This window comes from Carcharhinus amblyrhynchos, chromosome 14, assembly GCF_965287045.1.
Source record: "Carcharhinus amblyrhynchos chromosome 14, sCarAmb.v2.hapA, whole genome shotgun sequence".
Classification (NCBI taxonomy): Eukaryota; Metazoa; Chordata; class Chondrichthyes; order Carcharhiniformes; family Carcharhinidae; genus Carcharhinus; species Carcharhinus amblyrhynchos.
In genome coordinates, this window is record NC_137337.1 from 20,762,234 (window position 1) to 20,787,396 (window position 25,163).

General features: G+C 42.3%; 1 protein-coding gene across 1 annotated transcript in view; it reads left to right on the forward strand.

Annotated features, from left to right (window-relative positions):
- lgmn (legumain) overlaps positions 1–25,163 on the forward strand; it is a 47,707-nt gene that overhangs the window by 753 nt on the left and 21,791 nt on the right. The window contains exons 2-5 of the mRNA XM_080202375.1: positions 20,413–20,575; positions 22,087–22,184; positions 22,275–22,356; positions 24,179–24,264. Of these exons, the coding sequence (XP_080058501.1) occupies positions 20,432–20,575; positions 22,087–22,184; positions 22,275–22,356; positions 24,179–24,264 (410 nt within the window). The 5' untranslated portion in view covers positions 20,413–20,431. The remainder of the gene's footprint in view (positions 1–20,412; positions 20,576–22,086; positions 22,185–22,274; positions 22,357–24,178; positions 24,265–25,163) is intronic.

The window sequence follows — 25,163 nt, forward strand, 5'->3', positions numbered from 1 at the left end:
AAGAAAAAGGGCAAATCTTGAACCTGAACGAGAAATGCTGGAAATATGCACCAGGCCCTTTGGGGTGACAGGTTAGTGTTTTGTTGAAAGATTCACGCTGTATCAGAACTGTTTAGAGGTTACAATTTGATTTGATTCATTATTGTCACATGAATTAATACACAGTGAAAAATATTGTTTTTTGTGTGCTATACAGTCAAAGCATACCATTCATATAGAAGGAAAGGAGAAAGTGCAGAATGTAGTGTTACAGTCATAGCTAGGGTGTAGAGAAAGATCAACTTAATGCAAGGTAGGTCCAATCAAAAGTTTGATGGCGGCAGGGAAGAAGCTGTTCTTGAGTCGGTCGGCACATGTCCTCAGACTTTTGTATCTTTCTCCTGATGGAAGAAGGTGGAAGAGAGTATGTCTGGGGTACATGGGATCCTTAATTATGCTGGCTGCTTTTCCAAGGCAGCAGTAAGTGTAGACAATGTCAATGGATGGGAGGCTGATTTGCATGATAGACTGGGCTTTGTTCACGGCTGTTTGTAGTTTCTTGTGGTCTTGGGCAGAGCAGGAGCCATGCCAAGCTGTGATACAACCAGAAAGAATGCTTTCTATGGTGCATCTGTAAAAGTTGGTGAAAGTTGTTAGTGGACATATCAAATTTCCTTAGTCTTCTGAGAAAGTAGAGGCATTAGTCGGCTTTCGTAACTATAGTGTCAGCATGGGGGAAGTGAAATGTTACCTCATTCTTTCTGTCAGATCCTGAAAGATCAAGCTCTACATTTCTTTGGTTTTCTGTTCTTGTTTTGAGATCTTCCAAAAGGGATATAAAAAGTGGAATATGTCTTTTTTGGGGTGTGGGGGAAGGGTGTTAGGGTTCCCCTGCCTGCCTGGTTCTTTAGCTCTCCAGCTTTTTAGGTTCTTTGTGGAAATCCAATCATACATCATGTAAGGATAACTTAATACAGATGGCAACAATTTTCAGACTGCTTAGAACAAGCACTGTTAATGTACCACAGGGTAAAACTTTTGAATCTGTAAGTTTCAATTTACCAATGCAATAATTCACTTTTCTGTGATGCTGCACTATTTGTGGGTTCAGTATAGTGTTATTCTCACTAAGTTGAATGGTAAGTTCAAAGGGTTGATGCTGGGGAGTGCAGAACAATGGGTTACAGTCGCAGAACAGGGGGTCAACTGAATAACACTGGGAGGAGAAGAACCTCCGTAACTCAGAGTTGTGAAACTTCGGAATTCTCTGTCCCAGAGGGCTGTGAATGCTCAGTCATTGAGTATTTTTGAGATAGAGATTTCTGGAAAATTAAGGAGTGGGGATAGTATGACAAGGGGGGACTTAAGGCAGGAGTTCATTGAAATCTTATTGAAAGGCATGGCAGAGCAGACTCGAAGGGGTTTACTCCTGTTCTTAATCATAGAATCATACAGTGCAGAATGAGCTCATTTGGCCCATCGAGTCTGCACTGATCACAGTCCCACCCAGGCTCCATAACCCCATCCATTCACCCTAGCTAGCCCCCTGGCACTGAGGGGCAATTTAGCATGGCCAATCAACCTAACTCGCACATCTTTTGACTGTGGGGGGAAAACCAGAGTACCCAAATGGAACCCATGCAGACGTGGGGAGAATGTGCAAACTCCACGCAGATGGTGACCCGAGGCCAGAATTGAACCCAGGTCCCTGGCACTGTGAGGCAGCAGTGCTAACCACTGTGCCACTTTGCTGCCCCTTCAAGGCCCTTTTATAAAGCCCAAGTATTACACCATGTAATGCAGAATGCAATATTCCACTCAGGTAGAATTTGTGTGGTTTCTTAAGAATGCAGAATTTATTTAGGAAGTAAGTTCAGTTTCAGTCAAACAATCAATTTATTATCTTGAGAGTGAAAGTCATAATCCTGACTTTGGAAGTGTTGACGCAGCCGTCCAGACTACATTCCAACAGTTGTGAAACAATTGCCTTTGTTTCTTTGTTCCTTTTTTTTATTTGAAGTATGACACATAGGAAACATGTGCTACATGTACTAAGATCATAATTCGTTTCCAGCAGAGTTACTCAGATAAAGGCAAAATACTGCAAATGCTGGAATCTGAAACAAAAACAGAAAATGCTGGAAAACCTCAGCAGGTCTAACAACATCTGTGGGGAGAGAATTGAGTCAATGTTTCGAGTCTGGATGACCCTTCGTCAGAGCTGAAAACGAGGAAAATCAGACAACATTTGTACAATGAGGATGGGGAGGAGTGGTAATTGACAGGGATGGCATAAGCAAAGGGAATGATAAATGCTGAGAAAGGTACTAAAAGCATCCATTAAGAGATCAGAATGTGAAAATGATTAATTACTCAGGTAAGATGCTGCCTTATACAATATCCTGTTGTTGGATTTTTCTCTATTTGGTTCATAATGTAAATTAAGCCAGCTTTTTTAAGATGGCGCAGTTAAATTAGATCAGTTCACAAGTGATTCAATCCTCATAACATGTAAACATTAACAGATCAATTCAGTCGTTAGGTCTTGGCTGCAGTATTGCAGCTAGTTCTTAGCACCGCACCCATGAACCTCCTCAGCATTTTTTCTTACATTTGTACCAGGGGTGAGGGCCTTGTGTTACAGGGAGAGATGAGAGAAGCTGGAATTTTTCTTAGAGAAAATTAAGGAGAGATTGAATAAGATGGAGTGGCACAGTGGAACGGTGGTTGGCACTGCTGCCTCACAATGCCAGCAACCCGGGTTCGATTTCCAGCTTGGGTCATTTGCACGTTCTCTCCTTGTCTGCGTGGGTTTCCCCTGGGTGCTCTGCTTTCCTCCCAGTTTGAAAAACGTGCTGGTTAGGTGCACTGGCCGTGCTAAATTCTCCCTCAGTGTACCCAAGTGTGGCGACTCGGGGATTTTCACCATAACTTCATTGCAGTGTTAATGTGAGCCTACTTGTGACACTAATAAATAAGTAACACAAATCAGCTGGTTGATTTTCAAATGACCTTCAGTCTCGAGTATTTATCAATCCTTTTTTTGGGGCAGTTATAAGTGAACATGGGGGGGGGCACGACGTGTGTACCCTGGCACTTAGAGGAAGAGATTCTATTATTTATCTAAGTCTTGCTATCATATGACTGGGCAGTTGATCAAAATATTGATCACAGAGAATGCAACCTCCGCTTACTAGAGGAAATAATGATCAAGAGAATATCAAGTGGACACAAGCAAATTGAAAAACTGTGCAGTACAAAATACCTTGAGTTAAGGTCAGAAAGTTTAAGTGCTGGGTGATGATAAAGAGTCATGATGTGGAGATGAAATTGGTTGGACTCTAACCTGGTGTTGTGAGACTTCTTACTGATGACAAAGAGGTCAGATAGGAGGCAACAAATCTTCTGGCTTTGATCTATTGTGTTTTTTTGTTTTATCCCTGTTCATTCAAAGTGTGCTGAGATTTGAAAAGTGGCAGGCAGGAAATGCAAGCTAGATCTTCATAATAGCCAATCTGTAGTGATATTAGTGTTGCCAAGTTGAAGGATATTGTTTTTATTTTGAAAACAGCGAGGATGCCGGACCACTGATTTTTATGTTGAGTGAATAAGTGAAATAGTTCTTGATATTCTGGTTTTTGTTGAAGTTCTGAACTTGCTGATTTGGTCTATTTTTCTGTGGAGAGTGTTAATTGATGGCTTTGATCATAATATGTTCCATTACTTATGTACTCAATTTCTTAATCTACTAGCTTTCCTTTAACTGAAGTGCATAACAGAATAGCGGTACGCAATTTGGTGGTGGACATTACAGCATTGGTTTAGGGTTGTTGAAATCTACAGGATTTTAGTAAGGATAGAATCATAGAATACAACACAGAAGGAGGCCATTCGGCCCATCGAGGACAGTCCCACCCAGGAGCTATTCCCATAATCCTACCTACTTTCTCTCCTAATTCCTCTGCCACTAAGGGGCAATTTAGCATGGTCCATCCACCTAACCCACATATCTTTGGACGATGGGAAGAAACCAGAGCACGTGGAGGGAACCCATGAAGATACGAGGGGAAGGTGCACATTCCGCACGGACAGTCACCTGAGGCTGGAATTGAACCTGGGTTCCTGGTACTGTGAGGCAGCAGTGCTAACCACTGTGCCACCATGCCGCCCATAAGGGTGCAGTACAGGAGGAGTCATCCTGTGATTTGAAGGACTTGGTTGGAAGTTCTGTAGACTTCATTGGGAGCAATGAATGAGTGAGTTGAAGGGTTGTTTATGATTGTGGTTGAGATATGGAGTGGGGAAATAGCTGGTGTTTCATAGAGCTGAGGCGATTCTTCAGTTGAGAGCATTAAGTAAGGAATACTGAGAATTCGCCTGAAGGACGGGAGGTCCTTGTTTTTGTTGGAAGGGTGGAAAAGTGTCATTTGGTGACAGTTGAGGGTTTAAAGATTGGGTTGTACTGAAGTGAAGCTGAGGCAAAATTGAAAGTTTAAAGTTAAAGTTTATTTATTAGTTTATTATCTTAACACTGCAATTAAGTTACTGTGAAAATCCCCTAGTTGCCACACTCTGGCATCTATTCAGGTACAGAGAGAGAATTTTAGCATGGCCAATGCACTTAGCGAGCATGTCTTTTGGGATGTGGGAGAAAACTATAGAACCTGGGGGAAACCCACATAGACACAGGGGAGAATGCGCAGACCCTGTACAGTGGCTATTACTGCTGCCTTACAGCTCCAGGGACCTGAGTTCGACTCCCGGCTTGGGTCACTAGAGTTTTGAAGAATGAGAGGTGACCTCATCGAATCTTACAGAATTCTGACAGTTGTGACAGGCTGGGTTTCCCTTGGCTAGTTATGCCACCAGATCTTAAAACGTCAGGATCAAAGAAGCAGACTACTTATGACTGAGATGAAATGGAATTTCTTCACTCAGAGGGTGGTGATTCTTTGGAATTCTCTACCCCAGAAGGCTGTGGAAGCTTGGTCAATGAGCAAACAAAAATCAATAGATTTCTCAAGACTAGTGACATCAATGAATATGGAGATAGCACGGGAAAGTGGTGTTCAGGTAAACAAACAGCCATGATCTGGTTGAATGGCACTGTGCCACTTGTGCTGCCCAATGACTTTTGATTTCAACCTCTTCATTGACTTGTCATGCTGTTTGTTTGGCATGCACCTGTGGACGTTCAGAGAGCTCCTTCAAATAGAATTGGGAAGACTAAAGCCATTGTTTTTGGTCGCTGCTACAAATTCTGTTCCTTAGTAGCCACCAATTCCATCCCTCTTGCTGACCATTGTCTGAGGGTGAACCAGGTTGCTTGTTACTTTGGCATCCTCTTGGACTATGAGATGAACCTCCAATTACTTATCTGCTTCATCACCAATAGGCTATGAGATGCTCCACCTCATAGCCTATCTCTCAAGTGGTCTCAGCTCATTTGCTGCTGAAACCAACATTCTGTGTCTGTGTTACTAGATTTGATTTAAGAGAGGAGGTGATGGCCTAATGGTATTATCGATCAACTATTAATCCAGAAACTCAGCTAATGTTGTGGGGACCTGGGTTTGAATCCCACCTCGGCAGATGGTGGAATTTGAATTCAATAAAAATATCTATAATTTAGAATCTACTGATGACCATGAGTCGATTGTCGGAAAAACCTATCTGGTTCACTAATCCCTTTTAGGGAAGGAAATCTGCTGTTCTTATCTGGTTTGGTCTACATGTGACTCCAGAGTCACACTAATGAGGTTGAATCTCAACTTCCCTCTTAATAAGGTCAACTAGGGTTGGGCAATAACTGCTGGCTAACCAGTGACGCCCATGCCCATTAAAAAAAAATTCAAAGCCTCTGATCTACCATCCTTTTTAAATGTGAGCTCATCTAAAAATCTGCCCATATCCAACTTCAAGCAAGTCCCGTCTGGCCCTAATCTCTTTCCTCACTAACTCAAAGTGGTTCCCATCCAGACAGTGTTTCCAAATCCTTGTATGGTCAGGACCTTCCCTATCTGTATGACCTCATCCAACTCCATATTCCTTTGCTATCTCTATGCTCCTCCAGTTTTCACCTTGAGCATCTTTAATTTTAATCACTCCACCATTATAAGATGCTATAACAACTTGCATTTGTATAGAAATGGGATAAGCCATCCAGCGCATTGAGACTGCTCTGCCATTCAACCAGATCATGGCTGTTTGTTTACCTGAACACCACTTTCCTGTGCTATCTCCATATTGATGTCATTAGTCTTGAGAAATCTATTGATTTTTGTTTGCTCATTGACCAAGCTTCCACAGCCTTCTGGGGTAGAGAATTCCAAAGAATCACCACCCTCTGAGTGAAGAAATTCCATTTCATCTCAGTCATAAGTAGTCTGCTTCTTTGATCCTGACGTTTTAAGATCTGAAGGCATAACTAGCCAAGGGAAACCCAGCCTGTCACAACTGTCAGAATTCTGTAAGATTCGATGAGGTCACCTCTCATTCTTCAAAACTCTAGGAATACCAACCTAGTCTGCTCAGTCTCTCCTCAGAAGATAATCCCACCACCCGTGGATTCATCCGTTGAGCCTCCGTTGCATTCCTTCAGTGGCAAGTATATTGCTCCTTAGGTAAGGGTACCCAGATCACCGACAACCTGTCCTGGTCCCCCCATGCTGACACTATAGTTAAGAAAGCCCACCAACACTTCTACTTTCTCAGATGACTAAGGAAATTTGGCATGTCAGCTATGACTCTCACCAACTTTTACAAATGCACCATAGAAAGCATTCTTTCTCATTGTATCACAGCTTGGTATGACTCCGACTCTGCCCAAGACTGCAAGGAACTACAAAAGGCGTGAATGTAGCCCAATCCATCATGCAAACCAGCCTCCCATCCATTGACTCCATTTACACGTCCCGCTGCCTCGGCAAAGCAGCCAGTGTAATTAAGGATCGCTTGCACCCCGGACATTGTTTCTTCCACCTTCTTCCTTCGGGAAAAATATAAAAAGTCTGAGGTTGTGTGCCAACCGACTCAAAAACAGCTTCTTCCTGCTGCTGTCAGACTTTTGAATGGACTTATCTTGCATTAAATGCAGATGTATGGGATTGGGGGTGATCTAGGTAATTGGATCAGGAATTGGCTAGCAGATAGGAGACAGAGGGTGGTGGTTGATGGTAAATATTCGTCATGGAGTTCGGTTACGAGTGGTGTGCCTCAGGGATCTGTTTTGGGGCCACTGCTGTTTGTAATTTTTATTAATGATCTGGATGAGGGTATAGTTGGGTGGATTAGTAAGTTTGCTGATGACACCAAAGTCGGAGGTGTGGTAGATTGTGAGGAAGGGTGTCATAGTTTGCAGGGTGACTTAGAAAGGTTGCAGAGCTGGGCCGCGAGGTGGCGGATGGAGTTTAATGTGGAGAAGTGTGAGGTAATTCATTTCAGTAGGAATAACAGATGTGTTGAGTATAGGGCTAACGGGAGGACTTTGAATAGTGTGGAGGAGCAGAGGGATCTAGGTGTATGTGTACATAGATCCCTGAAAGTTGGGAATCAAGTAGATAAGGTTGTTAAGAAGGCATACGGTGTCTTGGCGTTTATTGGAAGGGGGATTGAATTTAGGAGTCGCAGCGTCATGATGCAACTGTACACAACTCTGGTGCGGCCGCACTTGGAGTATTGTGTGCAGTTCTGGTCCCCACATTACAGGAAGGATGTAGAGGCTTTGGAGAGGGTGCAGAGGAGGTTTACCAGGATGTTGCCTGGTATGGAGGGGAGATCCTATGAGGAGAGACTGAGAGATTTGGGGTTGTTTTTGCTGGAAAGAAGGCGGCTAAGAGGGGACCTTATTGAAACATATAAGATGATTAGAGGTTTAGACAGGGTGGATAGTGATAGCCTTTTTCCTCGGATGGAGAAAGCTAGCACGAGGGGGCACGGCTTTAAATTAAGGGGGGGTAGTTATAGGACTGATGTCAGGGGTAGGTTCTTTACCCAGAGGGTGGTGAGGGACTGGAATGCCCTGCCAGCTGCAGTTGTAAATGCGCCTAGTTTGGGGGCGTTTAAGAGATCTGTGGATAGGTTTATGGACGAAATGGGATTGGTTTAGATTAGTGGGTTAGTGTTTTTTTAAAAGCTGGTCGGCGCAACATCGTGGGCCGAAGGGCCTGTTCTGCGCTGTAATGTTCTATGTTCTATGTTCTAAATTGATCTTTCTCTACACCCTCGCTTTGACTGTAACACTACATTCTGCACTCTCACACTTCCTTCTCTATGAATGGTATGTTTTGTCTGTATAGCGTGCAAGAAACAATACTTTTCACTGTATGTTACAATAATAATGTGACAATAATAAATCAATTCAATTCAAATCAGCATTGTACACAATACTCCAGGTGAGGTCTCACCAAATCTCTATACAACTGCAACAAGATTTCTTTCCACCTGTACTCAAGTAATCTTATGATCAAATACTATTTATCTTCCTAATTGCTAGCTGCACCTGCATGCTAACTTTTAGTGATGCATGAACCAGGACACTCTCGTTCCTTTGGACACCTGCACTTCCCTACCGCTCACTATTTCAGAAATATTCTGCCTTTCAGTTTTTTTCTACCTAAGGGAATAACTTCACACTTATTCACATTATATTCTATCAGTCATGTTCCAATCCAGTCACTTAATCTAGCCAAACCCTCATGATACCTCCTTCATCCTCCTCACAACTTGCATTCCGCCCAGTTTGGTGTCATCAGCAAATTTGGAAATATTGCAAATGGTCCCCACATCCAAATAATCAAGTTAAAAGCAAAGTACTGCAGATGCTGGAATCTGAAACAAAAACAGAAGAATGCCAGAAAATCTCAGCAGGTCTGACAGCATCCATAGAGAGAGAATAGAATCAATGTTTCAAGTCTAGATGACCCTTCGTCAGCTCTGATGAAAGGTCATCTAGACTCGAAATGTTGGCTCCAAATGATCAATATAGATTGTGAACCTACCACTGATCCTTGCCATCTGGCCTGTCATCCTGAGAATGATACTTCTATTCCTACTCTCTGTTTTCTGTCTGTTAATTAATTCTTAATTCATGCTACTAGATTTCTCCTTACCCCTAGGCCTCTAACTTTATTTGTCAAAAGTCTCCTGAAAATCCTAATATATCACATCCACTGGGTTCTGCTCTATCAATGCTACAAGTCATATCCTCAAAAAATTCTAAATTTGTCAAAATGATTTCCCTTTCATAAATCCATGTTGACTCTGCCAGTTTTACCGTTCCTTTCTCAATGTCCAACAGTCACATCCTTTACAATAGATTCTAACATTTTCCTTACTACTGATGTCAAACTAGCAGGTCTTGTAGCTCTCCATCCTCCCTCTTCCCCCTTTTTAAGTAGTGGAGTAATATTTAACTATTTTCAATCTGCAGGAACCTTTCCAGAATATATAGGGCATGATTTTCCAGGCACGCCGTGCTGCTTGAGTAGCGCAGTGGGCCGGGAAATATCAGCAGGAATGCTAAAGCGGGTATGATTTCATCCAGTATTAACAGTGTACCCCACCTCCTTTCCCATTTGCCTATCCCTCCTAAATGCTGAATATCCTTGGATTTTCAGTTTCCAGTCTTGGTCACCCTGTAGCCAGGTCTCCGTAATAACAATTAAATCATAGCCTTTACCTTAATTTGTGCATTCAAATCATTTACATTTTTGTGAACACTATGCACATTCTGAGAGTATCTTTAGTTCTGCCTTTTTAGCATTATTCTCAATTCAGACACTATTTGATGCCGTCTGTGTTTCTTCTGCCTTCTATTTTTTGCTGTCTACTTTCCTACTTCCCTTTATCACTATTATTTCCCCTGAATCTAAGCTCCCTTTCAGATCCCTCTCCTCTACCAATCTGGTTTAAACTGAGCTGCATTAGCAAACCTCCCAGCAAGGCTGTTAGCCCTGGTCTGGGTAAGACGCAGTCCCACCTGTCCCAGAACCAATTTCAATGTCTCAGAAATCTGATGCCCTCTCTCCTACACCCTTCTCCGATCATGTGTTCAATTGCTCAATGCTCCTCTTGTGCTCAGCATGGGGAACTGGAAATAAACCAGAAATTACTGCTTTATAGGTCCTGCTTTTCAATCTGCTTCCTAGTTCCTTGAATTCTGCTTTCAGAATCTCATCCTCCTGTCCAAGTAACTGGTACCAATGTGACATCCTTGGCCCCAGCATTAAGGAGACAACATATCATCCTGTAGTCACTTCCGCGGTCACAAAAATGCCTGTCTGTTTCTCTAACAAATTCCCTATCACTACTGCTTTTCCCCCTTTCTTCCTCCCCAGCTGAACTGCCCATAGAAGAACTTGGCTTTGATTACATTCCTCCAACGCCCTCACCAGCATCCAATATGGAAAACCAATGTGCAGGGCAGATCTCAGGGGAGTGCTGCACTACCTCCCTAGTTCTTGAGAACTGTCTGGCAGTCACCCATTCCCTTCATGCCTGAATACTCCTAGCCTTCAGTGTGACCACTTCTATGAACACGCTGTCCACATAGCTCTCTGCCTCGTGGGTGTGCCACACTGACTCTCATAGCCATTTGAGCCAAAAACCAGAGCTCATGTTTCTGCAGACGGTGACACTTCCTGCACATGTGCTGCAGCATGCTACAGTGCAGAGGGACCTGGGGGTCCTTGTGCACGAATCGCAAAAACCCAGTCTGCAGGTGCAGCAGGTGATCAAGAAGGCGAATGGAATGTTGGCTTTTATAGCGAGGGGAATAGATTATAAAAGCAGGGAGATCTTGCTGCAACTGTACAGGGCACTGGTGAGGCCGCAGCTGGAGTACTGTGTGCAGTTTTGTTCGCCACACTTGTGAAAGGATATATTGGCCTTGGAGGGAGCGCAGAGAAGGTTCACTAGGCTGATACCGGAGATGAGGGGGTTAGCCTATGAAGAGAGACTGAATAGACTGGGTCTGTACTTGTTGGAGTTTAGAAGGCTGAGGGGGTATCTTATATGACTCGATAAGATAATGAAGTGGATAGATAGGGTAGAGGTAGAGAGATTCTTCCCGCTTAGAAAGGATAGCAGAACTAGAGGGCACAGCCTCAAGATAAGCGGGGGGCAGTTTCGATCGGAGTTGAGGAGGAATTTCTTCACTCAAAGGCTGGTGAATCTCTGGAATTTTCTGCCTGTTGAAGTGGTGGAGGCTACCTCACTGAATATATTTAAATCACAAGTAGATAGGTTTCTGATAGACAAGGGAATTAAGGGTTATGGGGAGAAAGCGGGAAAATGGAACTGATCCACTTCAGTTCAGCCATGATCTTATTGAATGGCGGGGCAGGCTCGAAGGGCTAGATGGCCTACTCCTGCTCCTACTTCTTATGTTCTTATGTGACCATCTAGGTCACTGTAGCATCAATGACTCTCCCCACATACTACAGAACGTGCATACCATGTGTCCCAGTTGCCCTGCCATGTCCCATCTTTACTCCACTTATGTTAACTTTATTTTACCTCAAGTTATATTCATTTTACTTGACCTTAAATTAATAAATTGAGAAACTTGTACTTGACTTGTAATGAAGAAAGAGGTCTATAGTCTTCAACCACTGATTCACGCGAAACTGAAATTAAGAAGCATGGTCACACACAATGGCACTTATGTTCACTTCCTCAAAAAGTTAAAATGCTGGAATTGTCTCAGCTGAGATTGATGAATCTATATTCAGTAAGGGGATCAATAAATACGGAATTTACATAATTGAGACACAGATTAGCTTCGATCTAATTGAATGACCAAACAAGCTCAAGAAGCTGAATAGCCCTTGTTAATTGTCTATTAATAGTGCTGAAATCCTCATTTATATTTGCTTTCATTGTTTCTAGACTTGACTTTTCCAACGCACTCCTGGCTGGTCCCCACATTCTATCCTCTGTAAATCCCAGCTCATCTAAAAATCTGCTGCCAGTGTCTGAAGTTGGGCCAAGCTCTGATCCTCCTCTCACCTTTGTGCATGGAGACTTTCATTGGTTTCTGGTCAAGCACCGTTTTGATTTTAAGACGCTCAGCTTTTGTTTTCAAATCTCTCCATTGCCTCGTCCCTTTCTATGGGTGGGATTTTCTGGTCGCGTTTGCCCCGAAACCGGAAAACCCCACCCGAGGTCAGCAGACCTTTCCATGGTCCTCCCCTCACCTGCTCCGATTCCCATGGCGGACGGAATGGGAAAATTCGCGCCCCCCCCCCCCCCCCCCCCCATCTCTCAAATCCCTTCCAGATCTCCAACCCTCCAAAATAGCTGTGTTTCTCTGCTTCTGTTCTCTTGGGTCTCCCAGATTTTAATCCTCTTTCGATGGCTGCAGCTTTAGTCACCGAGGGTGGAATTTTCCCAAAAGTGTCATTTCCGGCAACAAAATTTGTGCAATTCCTGTTACCCCCGGGTGGCATGATCTGGAACGCCAACTTCAGGCATGTGAAAAACACCATGCCTGAGGAACGAGGCATTTGATTATAACTCTGTAAATAAATGCTTTTAAAGGTGTGTGAAGATTGGCTCCAGTTCTATCGTTCACTTGCCCAGAGTGTCTTATTTTTTGGGGACTCAGCCACCCAGCCCCTTAGTCCTGCTCACCTCAGTCTCATCACACCTTCCCCTCACCTCATGAGCCCCACACCCACAGGTGGCCCGTATCCCCATCCACTAACAGCTGACAAACGCAGTGTTCACTAAACTGCACTCACAACTCAGGCAGCAGACTGACACATTGCACTATGAAAATTACACAGTAGGCAGCAGGCTACAGAGCAACACACCCCCGATGCGACCTTCATCTTGGAGACCATTCCCACCCCCGCCGGAAGTTGGTTGAGAGGGATGTTCACCTCCTTCCTCTCTCTCGAAGTTCTTCCTCAGGTTCCAGTTTTTCGAAACCAGTGGTAATTTGCGCCAGCATGACACCATGCCTGGTAGGTGAGATGACTCAGTAAGGTCTGGTGATATCCTTGCTAAGTATATAGTAATGGATTCATGGAATCATAGAACCCGACAGTGCAGAAGGAGGCCATTCGGCCCATCAAGTCTGCACCAACCACAATCCCACCCAGTTCCTATCCACGCAACTCCTGTGCATTTACCCTAGCTAGTCCCCCTGACACTAAAGGGCAATTTAGCATGGCCAGTCCACCTAACCCGCACATCTTTGGACTGTGGGAGGAAACTGGAGCATCCGGAGGGAACCCACGCAGACATGGAGAGAGAGCCTGCAAACTCCACACAGTCACCCGAGGCAGCAGTACTAACTACTGTACCAAATTGATGGAAATCAGTTTCGCGCCCTAGCTGGGTGTGAACATAGCCTTCCGACCAGGGAGTGCCCGGGAAGATCGCAATGGGAAATCTCACCAACACGCGTCTCGTTCCTGGCCTCTCGCTATGATTTGCGCCCACAGCTAACAGGCCTGTTAAATTCCACCCCTAGGGTACAAACTCCTTCCCCACCTCCCTACCACGCTTTCTTCACTTTAAACCTCCCTCTTGGACCAAACTTTTGGTTATCGGATCCAGTATTTCCTAATGTGACTTGGTATCTTTTTTTCATACTGTTTCCATGAAGCATCTTGAAGCACTATTATAGGCTATTGCTGTCTAATACTATATAGTTGATGGACACTAACTGGGGATCACTTGTGTTACAATAAATAGATACGGACAGAAGCAATGGATGTCGGTTAGGAGGTGCATACTTGTAGCGTGTAACTCTGTAAATAAACGTTTATAATGGTGAGTGAAGATTGGCTCCAGTTCTATCCTTCACCACCTAGTCTTCTAGAATATAACATGGTGGTCCAAAGGGTGAAGGCCGCAAACTATAGCTTTCCATTTGAAATTGGTTTAAAACTTGCGATTAGAAAATGGCAGAAAGCATGTGTAAAGTGGTGGGGTTTGATTACCCTCCGGTGATTGGAGGGATGAAATGGACCTATTGACACAGGTTACACTCCTGTCAAAGAGGAAATTAGATATGGCCTGGCCGTTGTTACTTTCTAGAAGAAGTAAAATCCTAAGCGAAGTATTTTCTGAGATGGGTGCCCAAGAGTTGAATGATGACGAAGATTCGGATCTTTTTTTGGAATCTTGGATTAAATCCACATGAATGATAACTTGATAAATGCCTGTGAGGCCTGGTCAAACTTTGATGGATCTCAGAAAACAAATGGCCATTCAGTGGAAGAATAGATCATGGACTTCAATACGTTAGATGTAAAAGATAAGAACATAAGAAATAGGAGCAGGAGTAGGCCATCTAGCCCTTCAAGCCTGCCCCGCCATTCAGTAAGATCATGGCTGATCTGAAGTGGCTCAGTTCCACTTTCCTGCTTTCTCCCCATAACCCTTAATTCCCTTGCCTACCAAAAACCTATCTACCCGTGTCTTAAATATATTTAGCGAGGTAGCCTCCACCACTTCAACAGGCAGAGAATTCCAGAGATTCACCACCCTTTGAGTGAAGAAGTTCCTCCTCAACTCCGTTCTAAACTGCCCCCCCCCCCTTATCTTGAGGCTGTGCCCTCTAGTCCTGCTGTCCTTTCTGAGCGGGAAGAATCTCTCTACCTCTACCCTATCCATCCCCTTCATTATCTTATATGTCTCTACAAGATTCCCCCCTCATCCTTCTAAACTCAAGATTGGCACCATTTGGGGATCCCTGCATCAGTACTAGCATTTAAGTTGCTCAGAATCGTACTGAGGTGTCTGACGTGGATAGGGTAATGGTTCCTTCTGTTGAATCTGATGTCTGCTGCCTTTGAAAAGAATTCTGGCAAAAGAATTATTTACCTTCCACCTTCATGGAACAGATGGGACAAAAGGAATGGAAAAAACATTGCCAGATTTAAAAATGGCCCTTAATGCTGGCTGTAGGTAATATTACAATGAAAGAACTAAAGACAGACAGAATGAAGATGGAAACACATTTAGCAGATCGATCTATTAAAGTGGAAGACTGAATTGGAACAGCAGTAATGGACAAACATATGCCCAAGGAACAGTTACTTGTTACTTCAGAAATGACAAAAGTACCATTTTTGTGGTGAACTACTCAAAGCAGAGGTACGGTTTTCTATCCGAGAAGAGTTGTATGTTTTACCAAAGTCAAGCTTATTCTTTGTGCTTTTTTTTATTGAATGAAATGGAGCATTTACAATGGACGAGGGCAGGACCAATTCCAGAATCGACATTATACGTAGAATTGGAAATTTGGACATTCCTCACATGTTGGATCAGTTGATGCCAGTGAATAGATCAGAGGTGTTGTCTAGTCACTTTCCATCCATCTTTCACAGGGAAGAGCGTGTTGAGATGACATAAGTTGTGATTGCAATAGGGGTTTAACAACAGCTGTCCATTTGAATTCACAGCCCCAATTGAATGATTCACAGTCATCTGACCTCAGTGTCAAACGTTTCCAACGTGTGCATTGATGTCTCCTAGAAGAAAGCTGTTTTTATTTCAATAATTGGTCAAGTTCATTGTAGACTCGTTCCCTGTTCACTAACTTGTAAATAAATACTGATGAAGGTCCCGAATCTTGTTGGATGTATTAGTGTCTGAACAGATATGAGTTTTTTCCGAGTGATTATCAGGTGCATCAATTTCTTAGCCAATCTCTTCCTGAAGGCAAAAATTTACTGAGTACTCATACCCTGTCCCATTGAGCTTACCAGATTAATAGAAGGTGTAGTAATTTAAAAATATTGGTTTGGATATAAAGCAGAGTAGGTTTGGTGTAACACACAGTCCAGTTTTTAGAGAGTGCTGCTCCCATCCCAGTTAATTATGCTAGGGTCACCATAAAAGAGTGGTGTTACATCTAAAGGAGCGACAGGGCAACTGTCAAGCCTGGTTGGACACTCGGTCTGGACAGGATGCCAATTTTGATGTGTTGGAGTTAAGTAATTTAATGAAACATAGAATCATTTTATGATGATTTTATGGGATTTTATGACCTCACTCATCCCGACACCATAAAATCCCGCCTGAGGTCAACGGACCTTCCCGTGCTCCGCCCTGCGCCCACTCCAATTCTAGTGGCGGAATTTAAAAAGACTTTAAATTTCAGCCTTAAAGTCAAGAATTTTTGAGGACAAATTTTTTAAAAATTAAATGTGGAGAAATATGTAGTTAAGTTCACATATGTAGGTGACCCAAAGAAATAACCTTGCCATTTCACAGGCCAATCTTGGTGCTGAGTATTTTGGTGCAGCTGTTTTCATAATACTTTAGTTTGTGTGAAGTTGGAGAGTATGTTCTTTTTGCTTTAGAAGCTAAGGAAATAAAAAGGGTTTTCATAGTACTTGAACTGCTGAAACATTAACTTAGTGGAGGCAATGGGTATGAGATTCTCTTTGTCAAATATTTTAAGTCAGATTCTGTATAGTGGACATGTTGAAGAGAAGGGACCCTTTGGATATGTGTGGATATTCATTCAGTTAAGGAAATAAGTGTTTTTATATTACTACGGCTGCTGAAACAGTAACATAATGAAGGCAATAGCTATAGGATGCTGTAAGTCAAATAGTTTGAATGAGATTCTGCATTTTGAAGAGAAACCACCCCATTAAGTAATCAGTCATTTTGGGGGTAATGTAAATTCTATGAAAAATGTGGGTGAGAAACAGGTATGGAATCACTTTGTTGTTTGAAACAAATTCGAGGGAGGAAGGGAAAATTAAATGGCTAGATCAAGGCAGGAGCAGCCCAATGGCATAGGGATTAACACTGCTGCCTCGCAGTGCCAGGGACCCAAGTTTTATTCCAGCCTCGGGTCACTGTGCGGAGTTTCCACATTCTCCCACTGTCTGCGTGGGTCTCCTCCTGGGTGCTCTGGTTTTGTCCCACAGTCCAGAGATGTGTGGGTTAGGTTGATTGGCCATGATAAGTTGACCCTAGTGTCAGGGGGATTAGTAGGTTATATGGGGGGGTTACAGGAATAGGGCCTGGGTGGAATTGTGGTTGGTGCAGGCTCGATGGGCCAAATGGCCTCCTTCTGCACTGTAGGGATTCTGTGATTCGAAGTCCTCAACTGCCTGATCTGTTTTACTAAAATAATTGCATACATAAAGAAATTGTTAGGTGTCCTGGTGGAGAAGCAGCTCACAATGTTATACTTTGTAAAGAACATGGAAGTTTCAGTTTAATTTATTTTGAAATTTTGATTATACATATAAATTCTAATTTTTATTTGAAGAGAGAAGGGAATCTTATTAATTGTGTGCACAGTAAGAAGTGTCACATGAGTGATTCATCTGATGAAGGAGTGGCGCTCCGAAAGTTCATGATACCAAATAAGCCTATTGGATTTTAACCTGGTATTGTGAAATTTTTTACTATGCCCACCCTAGTCCAACTCCAGCATCTCCTCATCATTATTAATTGTGTACAAGTAGTTGGCATTCACTTCAGCTGCTATAAATCAACACAGATTGAATTATTGTGTTCAGAGATGCACGCTTGTAATTTATAACTCTATGAATGTGTGTAGAAATGTGTAAAGATTGGGTCCAGTATTATCCTTCACCAAATATCTTTTTGGAGTGTATTAACCCTGTGCCCTATTACTTGATCTTTCATGGAGTTTGTTTAAAGAGAAATATTTTTAAGTGTGCCTCTGTTGCAACACCTCTCTCTGAATTTGCATGTACTGTTCTCATTAATTTCTCATTTCATGTTATATGAACAAATAACTTCATGAGGGTGTACATTCTGACGTGCTCACACAATATAGACTCATGGGGGCAGGATTTTATGCCCTCGCTCATCCCGAAACCATGAGATCCCGCACGAGGTCAACAGACGATTCCATTGTCCGCCCCTCGCCCATGCCGATCCCCATGACAGGACGGTAAAATTCCGGCAATGAGGTATAAAGTCGAAATAGATTTTTTTTTAGAAACGGAACTGAGAGGTCAGGTGGTCTTGTCTCTCCTGTCAACTACTTCCCCCCCACTGAGTTATGTATCAACAATGTCATTAAAATGCAATTGACCTTTCTGGACTTATGTTTGAGAACTAACCTTTCTGTGGTTAATGATTGCCCTTTCCAAGTAATTAAGTATACTTGTTTAACAACACTGTTTGAAAACTTGAGAACTAAAGTTGAAATCCAGAGAACGATTGTGAAAAAATTCTTAACCATCACAATGGTACGTGAATGGATTATACTCATAGAGTCATAGAGATTTACAGCATGGAAACAGGTCCTTTGGCCCAACTTGTCCATGCCGTCCTTTGTTTTAAACCCCTAAGCTAATCTCAATTGCCCGCATTTGGCCCATATCCCTCCATACCCATCTTACCCATGCGACTGTCTAACAATTTTTTAAAAGACAAAATTGTACCCGCCTCTACTACTATCTCTGGCAGCTTGCTCCAGACACTTACCACCCTCTTTGTGAAAAAAATTGCCCCTCTGGACCCTTTTCTCTCCCCTCTCATCTTAAACCTATGCCCTCTAGTTTTAGACTCCTTTACCTTTGGGAAAAGATATTGACTATCTAGCTCATCTGAGCCCCTCATTTTTTCATAGACTTGTAAGATCACCCCTCAGTCTTCAAAACTCCAGAGGAAAAAGTCCTAGTCTATCCAGCCTCTCCTTATAACTCAGATCTAAACTCGTAATTTCAAATGTTTCAAAAGAATGGTACAGCAAATAAAGTTTTTAAAGTTAAAGTTTATTTTATTAGTGTCACATGTAGGCTTAAGTTAACACTGCAATGAAATTACTGTAAACATCCCCTAGGCGCCACAGTCCGATGCCTGTTCGGGTACACTGAGGGAGAATTTAGCATGGCCAGTACACCTAACCAACATGTCTTTTAGACAATGGGAGGAAACCAGAACACCTGGTACAAGCTCACGGGGACACTGGGAAAATGTGCAGACTTTGCACAGACACCAACCCAAGCCAGGAATCGAACCTGGGTCCCTGGTGCTGTGAAGCAGCAGTGCTAACCACTGTGGCACCATGCTGCCCATAGGAGCACCACTAGAATTATATTGAATTTATTTATAAAATGGTACAGTTTTAATTTTATCAGTTACACGTTATATGTTGCATCATTAGTTTAGTAATGATATTTGCAAAACCTGCTGTTAGCAAGATATGTCTAGGGTATCACATGTCAAAACAGGTGCAATTTCTTTATCTCTGCTGCCAGAGTTATTTTAGACTATCAATGAACCATGGAAATTGATATAAATTATGTAAAGAAGCCAGCAACTGAAACAAGCTCAGAGTTCCTTTTTGAAATTTCTACCAAAGGATTGCTGTTTTGAAGTTGAAATTGATCAAAAGATGGAATATGCATCCACTCAGCAGTCTGTAAATCTCCTTCAGTGTTTTTAAAGTTTTTGTTTGGAGTTTATTTATTAGTGTCATAAGTAGGCTTACATTAACACTGCAATGCAGTTACTGTGAAAATTCACTAGTCACCACACTTCACGGCCTGTTCGGTACACTGAGGGAGAATTTAGCATGGTTGATGCGCCCAACCAGTGCATCTTTTGGACTATGGGAGGAAACCAGAGCACCTGGTGGAAACCCATGCCGACACTAGGACAACATGTAACAGTGACTCAAGCCAGGAATCAAACCTGAGTTCCTGGTACTGTGAGGCAGCTGTGCTAATCACTGTGCAATGTGTCACTGTACACAGTCTCCCTGTGTCTGCGTGGGTTTCCTTCAGGTGCTCCGGTTTCCTCCCACTGTCCAAGAGACGTAGCAATTAGGTGTATGCTAAATTCTCTCTCAGTGTACCCGAACAGGCGCTGGAATGTGGCAATTCAGGGATTTTCACAGCAACTTCATTGTAGTATTAATGTAAGCCTACTTGTGACCAATAAATAAACTTTGCACCTCAGGGTGTACCCTATATGATGTTCTTCCCAAACGCTGAAGCTTGCACAATATGACTGGTTAACGGAGGAGTACCGTGCAGGAAGCAGCCTAATGTAATGTCACATTACAGTAAATGAACACAAAAAAATCCATGCTTTTTTAAGAAAGTGCGTCACCCAACAAAAGTTCACCTTGTGTTTTGAGATCATGTAACTTTCTGAGTTTAGGAACTTTGACTCAGTGACATGCTTGTGTCAAATCACATTTGTTGCACAGTTGGTGTGGTTTTTTTTTGGAGGCGGGGAATTTATTGAAGTTTTACTTCGAGGCAAAACACATTTTGGCACAACTGTGTATGTGACAAGCGCCCTGACTTTCCACCTTCCTTCAATTCAAGTTGAATAAAACCCTCAAGAAGCCAGTTAACCTTGCTGGTTATCCTTGAAATGCAAAGTTAAGAACTTCTTTTGTAAAACCTTATGATGCATTAATAATTTTGAGTCAAATTAAGTGATACTTTTTTTTAACTTTGGCAGTTAGTTGACTCACGACAGGATGCAATACCTGGCACTAGGATTTTTGCTGCTGAGCCATTTCCTTAATGTGGACACTATTCCGTTGGAAGAGCTGGATAATGGGGGCAGACACTGGGTCGTACTAGTTGCTGGATCTAATGGCTGGTACAACTACAGACATCAGGTACTGCACTAAATAGAACAGCGTGAGTAATGGGAAGTTAACTAGGAATTGATCATGATTCAAGTTTTATTAACTTCCTTTACAATGTTGATGTTTTTACGATGTTGAAAAGTTCTTGGAGTAATCATGTCGAGGCATTTTTAAGAAATGTTGTATTATTTCTGACAGCAAATTCAATTAGCTTTGCCTGCCTAGCAACTGAGCCTAAATAAAACAGAAACTGCACTTCAGTTACAGCACCTGATCTAAAACACCATTCTATAACATTGACAGTTAATCAAACTCACAAGATGTTCCAATGCAAGAGTTGGAGTAAATATTTTAGACAATTGGCTTTTCAATGCTATTTTTAGTCACCCTGACTCGTAGTACCAGAGTGTTCTTTATTATGCGCGCGTGAACTGTTTCTCATTCAACAAGCTTTTGAGGGGCAGTTCCTCTACCCATAGTTTACTGAAACCGATATTAAAATTTAAAGCCTCCATTGTCCAAGATAATCCCACCTTCATTGTGTGTAATTGGTTGAGGGATCCCTTCTTTATACCACTCAGATCCCACTCTGCGGCTTGGTTGCCATTGGGAGTAGGGACAGGCTGGGGGCGTGTCATTTGGTGGCTGCATTTCTGAGGAAGCAGAGCTTCCAAATAATACTGCTTAAAGAACATCCCCCAATCAACTGAATTATTTAATTTTGGTGTACTGCTAAGGCCTCTGGTTTGTTTTTGCTTTTGTTGTTATCTACATTGCACTGGGGATTAATCTTTAATTCTTGGAGACTCCGGACGGTCCAACAGTTGACAGCCTTGATGTGTGGTCAGTGCTTTTGAGGGGGCCATACAAGGACAGAGTGTGAATGGAATCAGCCATATTACCTCATAGCACTCGTTCCATGCTTCACTTTCTTCAGATATGGTTTCCATGAGGAGGGCAAGATTGTTAGAGTTTAACCCTTTAATTCTGTGTGTCATTTAATCGTTTTCTGTTTGCTTCGGGTCATATCTCTAATTGGGGAGGCAGTGGCGTAGTGATATTGTCACTGGGCTAGTAATCCAGGAACCCAGGGCAAAATCCCACCATGGCAGATGGTGAGCTTTGAATTCAACAAAAAAATCAGGAATTAAAAGTCCAACAATGACCGTGAAACCATTGTTGTAAAACAAAACACATCTGGTTCACTAATGTCTTTTAGAGAAGGAAATCTGTCATCCTTACCCGGCCTGGCCTACATGTGACTCCACATCCAGAGCAATGTGGTTAACTCTTAAGCGTCCTCTAAAATGGAGGACAGTTACGGAAGGGCAATAAATGCTGGCCCAGTCAATGATGGCCACATTCCATAAATGACTAATAAAAAAATTTCTCATTCTATTTCATACACACCTAAAACTGACCTTAAATTTTCATTAGGGCTCACTACTGTGGCTTTATTTATATTTACAGCACTTTATAACTGGAATAAATATATACATTTATACATATTTAATCTAATAAGAGTTCTACCTCAACAATAGGCCGATATATGCCATGCCTACCAGATTGTCCACCAGCATGGTATACCTGATGAACGGATTATCGTCATGATGTACGATGACTTGGCTCTGAATGAGGAGTAAGTATGTTATGAATCAGTTGAAAAAAGCTTTGTTGGTGAGTGTCCAGTAACTGAAGAGCTTATGTGTTTGTTTTGCTTAACTGGCAGGAATCCTACGAAGGGTATTATTATTAACCAGCCCAATGGAAGTGATGTTTATGAAGGAGTAGTGAAGGATTATACAGAAGAGGTAACCCTCCAATTGGAGTATTCATATTTTAACAAAACATTTGAAGTTCATATCGAAACGTTAGCTTACATTGCACGGTGGCACACTAGTTAGCACTGCTGTCTCACAGCGCCAGGGACCAAGGTTCAATTTCAGCCTCGGGTGCTTGTGTGAAATTTGCATGTTCTCCCCGTGACTGCATGAGTTTCCTTCAGGTGCTCCAATTTCCTCCCACAGTCCAAAGGTGTGCGTGTTAGGTTGATTGGCCATGCTAAATTGCCCCTTAGTATGAGGGGGACTGGCAGGGTAAATACATTGGGGTTATTGGGGATCCGGGATTGTTGTCGGTGTAGGCTTGATGGGCTGAATGGCCTCCTTCTGTATTGTGGGGATTCTATGATCCTCTGCTGTCAGTTGATGAAATTATATCACTCTCTGACCTATTCCTGGGGGTTTAACTGTTAACGCCCATATCAGGCATGACTGAAGCCTGTGATATGAACACGCAAAACATTACCAGTTGTATTTGAGAGATATCTTCATTTCCCTGTCTACTAAATGTTAGGAATTGTAAAATGTGGAAGGTTCAATTATCTGTGAAAATGCACATTTGGTTGAAGTATTCTTCCACTATTCTATAACTTGGTACAAGGTTTTTGCTAATACTGAGTTGAACAACCTGTTAGCAAGTGAATTGTATTCATAAAAAAAAACCATCCTACACCTTATCTTCCTGTGAGTACTAGAGCAGCACATCAGTGTACTGAAGCTTGATTTCTGCAGGCACCCGGAAACGTTTTCTTATTTGTGACCTTTTCACATCATGTTCAGACTATATTTGGGTGTCTGTCTTAGTTCGGTATTGGCATGTGTGCCCCGTATGCTGGAATCAAATACATTAATCTCAGCTGATACTTCAGGGCAAAACCGGAGGAGTGCTGCAGTGTTTGGAGCGCCGTCTTTCAGATGAGACATTAAACCAAACGAGTGTCTGCTCACTAAGGTGGATGTCCTGGCCAAAATATATCATTAATTAACATCACTACATGGTGATGTAGCCACTTATATATTGTTTACTGTGGGACCTTTGGCAGTCTTCTGAAATTAAAATCCCTAAATATGAGCCAACCGTATTAGTACTGTGGCTGCAAGAACAAGGCAGAGACTTGGGGAGAGATTTTACAATCCCTCCCATTGGCACTCTGCACTTTGCCTGGGTGAGTGACGTTCCCAACTCAAAAAGCCATCAAACACAAAGCAACCCATTTGATCAGCACCCCATTCACCAGTTTAAACGTTCACTACTTCCACCACTGGCACACAGTGGCAGCAATGTGTGTGCCATCTACAAGATGCAGTACAGCACCTTGCTGAGAGGTTTTTAATTGCACTTTCCAAACCCCTGATCTCCTCCACCTAGAAGAAGAAAGGCAGCAGACACATGGAAACACAAACACTCGCAATTCCTCTTCCTCTCCCAAGTCACACACCATCCTGACTTGGAACTGTGTCCTAGTTCCTATACTGTCACTGGGTCAAAATCCTGGAACTCTCTCCCTATCAGCACTGCGGCTGTACTTAGACCACATGGACTACTGTGTTTCAAGAAGGTAGCTCAGCATTACCTTCTCAAGGTTCGTTGGTGATGGGCAAGAAATGCTGGCCTTGCAATTGATGCTCACATTCCAGAGAAAAGGAAAATGATTACACCTCAAAAGTACTTGATTGACAATGAAAGGTTTCAGAACTTCATGGATCATTTAAATATGCTGATATGAATGCAATTTCTTTATTTACACCTCATTTGATACGAGCTGTTATTTTCTGTATCCCTGGTATATAGGATGTGACCCCAGAAATGTTTCTGGCTGTTCTAAAAGGAGACGAAGAAGCTGTGAGGGGGAAAGGTTCTGGCAAAGTTTTAAAAAGGTAAAATGATAGTAACTTAATTAGTTTAATGGCTTAGATGGATTCTGCTTTTTTGGGGGGTTTCATTTGATAACTGCTGAAGTTACTGGTGATAATATCTCTTTATAACAGAGATCCTCTATTAATTAAAGATGAATAAGTGATTTCTGTAGATGTGTATAAATATAGTGACATATGTTCATGAACATTACATTGCTTTCACATAACCAGTATCATGTTACCTGAATCGTGCTTATTCTGTATGTCATTTAGAGCAAAATTAAACAGCTAAATACTATTCTAACATTGGCAAATTAGTCCCTGCAAAATGTGGATGCATTTTAATGGGCTGCATACTTGGGTAAAATTCCTATGGCTGTTACTTTTACAAGTGCATTAAATAATGCACCAGAAATCACACCCACTGGGAATCCTTGCTATATTAACTGAATGTTATCCATTTTATAATAGCTGTAATGGGGGTGAAATTCAATTTTGATAGGGACAATGATGGCAAGAGTGAATTGGTCACTCATGTACATTCCATCCAACATCCCTTCCACTGATTCAATGATGAGGAAAAGTATTTGATTTATAACGGGGTGGCCGATTGATTACTTCCGCTTTGCGCTGCCAGGTCCACCTCCTGTAATCCTTTGAACACACCACTAAAGATATTTTATGATTAAAAAACAAATACACTGACATGGATAACATTCTGTACTTTTGAAACTTAAACATTTAGTTTGTATTATGTTAAAATAAAGTTTTTTAGTAGGAAGTGACAGTAAGCTGAATTCAACCAAGAATTTCTATATACACGCTAAATATGCGATTCTGGTTTTTTGTCTCTTTCTCTCTCTCTCACTCTCTCTCTCACTCTCTCCCGCTCTTTCTTTCTCTCTCAAACCCTTTACCAT